Below are 8,442 nucleotides of genomic sequence, written 5' to 3'. Positions count from 1 at the left end.
ACAGAGAAAGTTCGAAAAGGTTAAATCTTTAAAGATTCCATCATCTATGATTGAATGTGAAAATTTCTGGATAGGTATCCTACATCTGAATCGAATTCTTCATCCACTCGAGAAGAGGAAAAAAGAACAAATGGTTTATTGCTTGACAATTGGCAGAACTCATTTGATCTTTTCTTCTTTTCTTTCTTTCTTTATTCTTTCTTTTTGAAGCTCATTAGGGTTTCCAGATTAGGTGAAAGTTTTTTCATAATTCTCTATTTGACCTAATAGGATTTTAACAATATTTGTCCATAAATAAATTTATTTTTTGTAATTTAAAATTCTTCTTTTTTAAAAGGGACATTTCCGCACTCATTTCAGATCGTAGAGGTCGGGCTTCAGTCGAACAACCTTCTTCTTCTTCCCTTCCACTATTGAAACTATTGCAAAGTCATAAAGTCGTATAATCGATCTTTGATCTCTTTCTTATGTCTTCAAATGAAAGAAGAAGAAGCCTAATTCCCTTCTCTAGGAAAGCGTCATTGTGCAGTAGGGAATGCCATCAGATTGAGCAACTTCACATGTGAAATAACATGGTCTCTAAGCGGGCGTTTGGACATAAGAATTGTAAAATTCCGGAAAAAGGTGAATTTTTTTTTAAGTGAAAATGGTATTTGAAAATTAGAGTTGTGTTTGGACATGAATATAATTTCGGGTTATTTTTGAAGTTTTGTGAGTGATCTAAATGAAAATTTGAAAAACAGTTTTCTGGAGTTTTTAAAATTTTTGAAAAAAAATCAAAATTCATCTTCAAGTGAAAATTTAAAATTTTATGGCTAAATACTGATTTAGCAAAAAAGTAAAAAAAAATCATGGGCAAACGGGCTCTATGTATCTCAATGGACTGATTCAAAATAACAACACCTTACACCCTTCACATGTCCTTCACAAGTTAACTAACATCATATGCAAAACTATCTTCGGAGGGGTAGATGGGTCCAATTTCCAAAGCACTTACCCTAACTTCTTGAAACTTTTTCAACTTCTCTTACTTTTTGTAGAAAGGCTTCCCTTTTTTCCTTTTCCAAAGCAATGCTTAAGTATAGTTCCATTTGTTTGGTACTATTTTTTTTATTAATCAATTTTTTTAGAAAAAATGACGTATTTTATACTTTTTGATAAGAAATTTTATGATCACACAAATATGACGGGTTTAATATCATAAGTTGCAAAAAAATTTATAGCAACACTAATATTACATGTTTAAGACACACGTCTTAAAAGCTTTATTTTCTTTCTTAAACATTGTATTGAGTCAAACTATGACAAACAAATTGAAACATAGGATTTTGTAGATTGAGAATTTATAAATACATGTCTTAACCTGCTCGGCCGAACTGAAATTCTAATTAGTTTTCCCAGGCGAAGGAGCTAATTAATTTCTATAAACTGATAACGTATAGATTTTTGGCTGTTACGAAATCTAAAAGATAACTAAATATAATTGTTCATAGTAAGTATGATATTAATAACCTAAAAAAATGAGGCAGCTAACCTGCTACGATATTGTAAAAAAATTAATATTATCAATGTATATAATAAATATAGAGCTGGTACTAGTAGATGGAGCACTTAATTGTTACTGGTCCCTTAGACTTTTCTGGTATAGGATGGAAACCTCTGCCTAACCATATGAACGCTTGGACACTGATCACATGACCATAATATGGGGTCCCTTATTAAAGCTAGTTATTTCTAAATTAGGTATCATTTTACAGAGTAAGCAGACATACAAATGATGAGAGATATGACCTAATTGTGTCATAATTTAATTTTATCGAGTTTTGTATCATGAAAATCCGTTAGTTTACCTTAAATAAACCTTTGATGTGAAATTGGAGATCAAAATATCTCACGAAAAGTGCGAACTTAACTATGTTAAAGATTGCTATTTTATTGGAAGTAACTATCCAATAAAGGAGAAGCCAGCCCATTTTACATACTGAAACAACGGTTTTCTTTTGCATAACGAAATAAACAGATAACATTAGGCAGAGATGCTGATATTGGCGTCTAGATTTTGTACAGGACTGTTTGTTTGTTGTATGTCAGTATATTTATTAACCAGTTAGGCATATTCGTCTTCGCGGTAACTTTTTTTGTTAACAGTTTTCCTTTCTCTATCAAAGGGAACCTTAATGAATGGAAGGCTTGAGTCCACGCTCGGGCATTTAGGTCCTCTTTCCAAAGATATGGAGCATTCTTCCTTTGCCCTTTAATGCTCCATTGTACATTCACATCCATTTCTAAGGTAACACTCTGATTTTATTTCCTAACTTCTTGTACTAGTAACAACCCTAGTGCTTCTTCCTCTAGGACCACCTCCACAAAAACCGGATTTAGAATTTATTTGATTTACCAAGTTCGAAATCTTTTACTTTTACTTATTTTGGTAGATTTTTAAACACATATATAGGATTTGAACTAAAGACACTGGTTAACTTCTAGCTTACATCTGCCCCTGCCTGCTCAATCAGTGGAGGAGTCAGGAATGCTAAGAGTGGCATACCTAGGATTCAAACCTACACGCTAAAGCTGTTTTTTTTAGCCACAATAGCGTCTACACGGAGAATTAATTCAACAATTTATATATATGTTGAAATTTTTTATGTTTACTTTATTTGCAGTATAATTTTCAAATATATTGTTTGTACTCTTCAAAAATGCTGTTAAATCCATGTTGGGTCCTCCAAAAAGCATTACTTATCTGTCACGCGAACTGATAGCATATTTGAAGAGTCCAAGAAGAATAAATTTTCAACGAAGGGGATTCAATTGAACTCCTTTTCTACGTGCACCGTCCAAAGTTTATCAAAACTCTAGTAGGTCTCGAATGTTTAGGGCACATGGACATGTGATATTTTGCCATCAGCCTATGATGGCAGACCAATGTGGTCTAAGCAATGACAGTTACAAGGCTTACGTACACAGCACTAGTACAAAACCCCACTTGCATTAGCCGATGAGGGACATTTCTGCCATATATGTTTTAGCTTACTGTCCCAAATTAGCTCCCTATATAGAGTACTGTAGTGGGAATGGACCAATGGACATGCATGTGATATATTCACAGATATTATTGATCAGTGATGGAAAAGTTACGCCATTTAGCTGCGATCTTTGATGTTGAGATGTTGAATGCAAAGATGAAGGGTTGGGGGAAAAGTCGATCTTAGTCAATCNCTTCCCCCTTTTCCTATGTTTGAAACAGTTATTAGAACCAATTGTTAGATGGAATATGCTATTTTCATGTGGATGAGACCATTGATAATTTTACCCTAAAAAAGTGTGGTGGGTATTAGATAGAATCCCTTCGTCCTTACTTTCGAGTTTTGAAAATAAACAAATTCCCAATAGGAAGTAATTAATTTCCCTTCAATAAACCCTATGCAATGCTGAGTCTGAATTACTGGTACCAATGATTTCGAATATTGGATGCATTAAGAAAAAAACCGCCACCTTCATGCATTGCAGTTATGGTAGTTGGTTCGTGATGACAGAAATATGAAATACTATAATAATATTGTTGCTTGGTCAGTATCCTGACATGGTTGCAACTCATACAATACAAGTTGTAATAAAAAAGTTATAGACGCGTTACAATTAACAATAGAGTAAATTGGATCGCATGTCCAATAACCATAATAACTACCGTTTACATAATCAAGTCAAAAAACTAAAAATGAGAAAAACATAATATTAATATAGTAGCAACAATAGGCGAGAGATAAATAATAGGAGTGGTAATGTACTCCTACTATACTAGGTAGCATTTAGGAAATAGCCACCCAAAATGGCTCCCAGCTTGGAATCCCTTTATTCCTACTCTCACTTGCTTTGCACCTACTTGCTCTTGCATACTCTCCTACCCCAATATCATGACTTCCTAATTTTCTACCACAAATTTCATCATCTTCTTCTTCATTTTCTTCATCATTTTCATCACTATTTTCATGTTCTTCTCCAATGCTGCATTCTTCATGTCTTAATATGGAAAGCCTAAGCCTACCATCTGCACGTTCAGCTTGGAAATAAGAGTTACAAGAATTGATTGTCACAGCTTTTAATACTAAACGACCACCTTCCCGATGAGGCCTAACTTGAACACCTTCATTTCCACTCATTGATGTTAGAGGAGGTGGAAAACTACTTGCCCTATTGAATTTTTTCGTGAATTCTCGACTTTTTGATCGTTGAAAATTCGTCTCTTTTTCGGACAAGAAAGGAGACAATTCTTCCATACTTTCACTAATGTCACTGCCCGTTTCGCTTCCTAAGCTTTCAGTGCACATTTCCAAACTCTTTGTGTTGAGAGAAGAGGACTTCACCATAGGATGAACATAAACTACTTCGTCCTCTGCATCGCCTTTTTTCGGGTATTGACATGGATTTTCCAGTTCATGTATGAAGCTCCAGCCACCAGACATGTCACTATGCCCATTTTCTTCTTCACTTTCTGCTTCTTGTGGAGATATATTAGACATTTGAAGCAATGTGGTAGATTGTGGGAAATTCGATATAGGAGGAGGCAATTTGTTCATTAGGACACGTGGTTCAACAAGTGTAGGCTCTAGACAAGATTGAAGACCTTGATATAGAGTGGAAGTTGAGGTCATGTTGTTTTAGAACAATATGCAAAAAAATAAATGAACAGAGCAACAACAGGGGAAAACAGAGGATTTGGTCTACTTCTAACTAGAAACTAGAAATGTGAAATTTTTTGAGTGTTGAGAAATTCATATGCTTAAATGAGGATAAAAAAATTTCTATCATTGAGCCATGTTTGGTTTCTATAATGTACCTAGGTGATAAAGCTTATGAGGGTGGCAAATTGAAGGTAAAAATGAAATAATAATAAAAACAACGATAGAGAAAGGGAAGGTAGAGAATGGATAGAACATGAAAGAGAAGTGAAAGGGGGAAGGTTGAATTTATAGGACACCACTTGAGGGGTTTTCTTTTTCTTTCTCTTTTTCGTTTTTTTTTTTTAGGGGGGGGGGGGGGGGGAGGTTAGGGGGTTGTGGGAGGTGTTGGGGGTGGGGGAAGAGGGGTTCTCAATTTGCAAAGAGGAGGAGTTGAACTTTTGGTGCCACTAGAATTATTCAGCTTTCACTCTGCCACACAATAAATTGAGAAAAGGAACAAAGAAAAGTGGGAAGCTAGAAATAATTTGAAGTTGGACAAAAGCTCATTGGTCCTTTTTGTTTGTGTATTATTTTCTCTCTTTCTCTTTTTTTTATTTTGCAATTTTAGGTAGAAGACATCGATTTTGGCTGATTACAACAGCTAAAATTTGATTTGTGAGTTTAAGAATTACTTTTAAAGAGAATGAATTAATTAACGTGTGGATTTTGGAGGGTCATTTTCTTTTGCCATCCAAAGTGAGCCAACAAAAGGGATTCTTTCTGATATTTTTTAATAGATATTGCCTTTTCACCCCCTTCTCACTTGTGCTTTTCAACCTCCACTTATCCTATTCTTTTCTTTAACTTTGACTAGGGTTGAAAACCTAAAATTTGTCGTACATCATTTGAGTAATGAACAAAAAACTCGAATTGAGTTGAAATTATAACAATTTAGTGGTTGTAATTTTATCCTACGCTGCATGGATGCAGGCTTTTAATCCATCAAATGAACTTTCCTTTTCAAAGTTATGTTGGAAGAACTAACTCAAATAACCGCTCATCTAATTTCTTAAACTAAAAATAGCTGGCAGATGTATAAAATATATATAATTCACATATGATATATATTATATACTGACAAGATAGAGGTCTGGTTAATTCCTTCAAAAAAGAGCCCAGTCCTCTATGATACCAAACTGATATACAAGTATACCATTTTGGTATATAATACAAATTCATCTACTTCGCTACCTCAAAATCATTCAACCCAAACTTCACAGCTCTAGTGCAAAATCACCACCAAATTAGCTCAAAATTTAGCCACGACCTCCATACAAATTTTTGTTTAAAAAAAATTTAAAAAAAAAAAGGCGTGAAAACTCTATTGAAACATTGAAAAAGGTTCCAATGAAAAGGATACCAACCTGGTATATATATCATATACTAACAGGGTATCATAGAGGACTGGTTCATTCCTTTGACAAAAAAAAAAATACTCGCTAGTCCTCTATGATATACACATATGGTATATATCATTATTGACATGATATAGGTATGGTCACTCCTTCAAAAAAGAGCTCAGTCCTCTATGATACCAAACCGGTATACATGTATGCTATTTAGGTATATAGTATAAATTCATCTTTTTCGCAAGTTCAACTCAATTTCAATCCAAATTTCACAACTCTAGTACAAAAAGTCCACCAAATTGGCTCAACTTTAGCCACAACCTCCATTCAACATTTAAAAGTAAATATTTTTGTTTAATAAAAATTTGAAAAAGGCGTGAAAACTCCATTAAACATTTAAAAAGATTCCAATAAATTTAAAAAGGACCAAATTATAACGGTATACTATTATACTATACTCCCTCCGTTCCAATTTATGTGAACCTATTTGACTGGGCACGGAGTTTAAGAAAAAATAAAGACTATTGCAATTTGTGGTCCTAAACAAGTCAAAAAGGGGCCCAGAGTATTTGTGTGGTTATAAAAGCTTCTCATTAGGACAAAAATTGTAAGTTTAAGCTAAATTGTTACCAAATTTATAAAGGGGTCATTCTTTTTGGAACGGACCAAAAAGGAAATAGGTTCACATAAACTGGAACAGAGGGAGTACTATATATTATAAGAGTATACTGTTGGAATATATTGTATGAATTAAAATTATATACTAAAGTGGTATACATGTATACCATTTTGTTATACAATACAAATCCATCTTCTTCGCTAGTTCAACTTAATTTCAACCCAAATTTCACAACTCTACTGCAAAATCTCCACCAAATTGACTCAAACTTTCGCTAAAACTTCTAATTAATATTTCAAACAAACCCCAAGCAGAATTAGATCAAACAACTACAAACTCAACAAGTCCACTACATGTGTTTCCGGCTTCAAGGTCCTTCAATTGTGCATTTGATTTTTTCTAATAATAAATCTCCAAAAATCTCTAGTATGAACTTTCTAAAGATACTATAAACAACTTTTTAAAATATCTAGTTTGAATCAAACAACAAATCTTAATGTTAAAATTCCAATTCAAAAGCTTCAAGCTCAACAATGGCGGGCTACAAGTATAAATGCTTAAGCTCAAACCATTCCCTCTGAGAATCCACAAAAAGAAAAAAAAATTCATCATATATGTTAGGAAAGTAGTGATTTCTCCATATTCTTTATAAATAGTTGTACTAAATAATGAGTTAAGCACATAAGTGAGAAATGGGGGAAGATGGTCATAGTAACAATAACGTCGTGACTTGTGAATGCAACGCCTTGGCAGAAGATAAGTGAAAGGGCAGGTAATTTTCTAACGGTATGGGTAGTCTTTGTAATTAATTTGAGGGTAGATAATTAGTTTAGGTTTTATGAATATTTTTTGTACATTCCCCAGCATTTTACCCCCCAATGTGGGATTTCCCAGCGCGAATCTGGATTTAGTCAAGCCCCAATGTGGGTACCGGACACCGGGTGGGAAACCCAAAAAAAAAAAAATAAGGTCCAACACTTTGTTACTTTTTGAATGTCAGCTCACCGTTGGTCAATCTTTTCTTTTAGCTCATTATACAAAATGTAAAAATGTATGGACAACTTGTGGAAAGCCAACACTTTAAAAAACATTGTTTCATTTGATTTGTTTAAACTTTAAAGTAAGAAACTCATTTAGAGAGGTGCAGTAAAGTATTCTGTCCCACTAATGCTTTATTTGATTGGTTCATTAATATTTAATATTGACCAGTAAGAATCAGGCAACCTTGTATTTCCCAATCAGTGTTTTCTTTTTCTTGAACTTTTGTCCGCTATTGTTTCTACATGGTCAGCTTGTCTTTTTTCTACCAATTAACCACGCCATCCTTTCTAGATTTCCACTCTGAAGTGCTTTTTATGCTAATATGAGTTCGTCACCGTGCTTAGTATATATTTTAGTTTGAGTAGCACAGAATAACTTGTATAATTAATCTCTACACTTGATGTGCAAAAAGAATAGTATGTTAATTAAAGACTTTCGTTCAGTTTTCACTTGTTATACTGCTTAGCCTGAATCGCAATATATGTTTGATCACAATAAATGTAACACAAAGCAATAATTTGTTCCAATCCTAGCGAACTCGCTAATTATACTTTTTTAGCAATACTTGACAAGATAAAAGGAAGGCTGACATGTGTCGCACTCGTAACAATACAATTAAACTAGTCTAAATTCATAATAATACAGCGTGGAGGAGACTGTTTGACCATTGTACTGTTTGGTGACAAAATCATATGCAATTCCTCATTCT

The 8,442-nt window shown here is 33.8% G+C and overlaps 1 protein-coding gene across 1 annotated transcript; it reads right to left on the bottom strand.

Annotated features, from left to right (window-relative positions):
* Positions 1–3,812: 3,812 nt before the first annotated feature.
* LOC109207074 (protein FANTASTIC FOUR 3-like) lies at positions 3,813–4,655 on the bottom strand. The gene has a single exon (XM_019369957.1). It carries the CDS (start codon positions 4,653–4,655, stop codon positions 3,813–3,815), a length of 843 nt encoding a protein of 280 aa, XP_019225502.1.
* Between the last annotated feature and the right edge of the window lie 3,787 nt (positions 4,656–8,442).

This window comes from Nicotiana attenuata, unplaced genomic scaffold (genome assembly GCF_001879085.1).
Source record: "Nicotiana attenuata strain UT unplaced genomic scaffold, NIATTr2, whole genome shotgun sequence".
In the NCBI taxonomy this organism is placed as follows: Eukaryota; Viridiplantae; Streptophyta; class Magnoliopsida; order Solanales; family Solanaceae; genus Nicotiana; species Nicotiana attenuata.
This window is presented reverse-complemented; position numbering and strand designations above follow the sequence as displayed.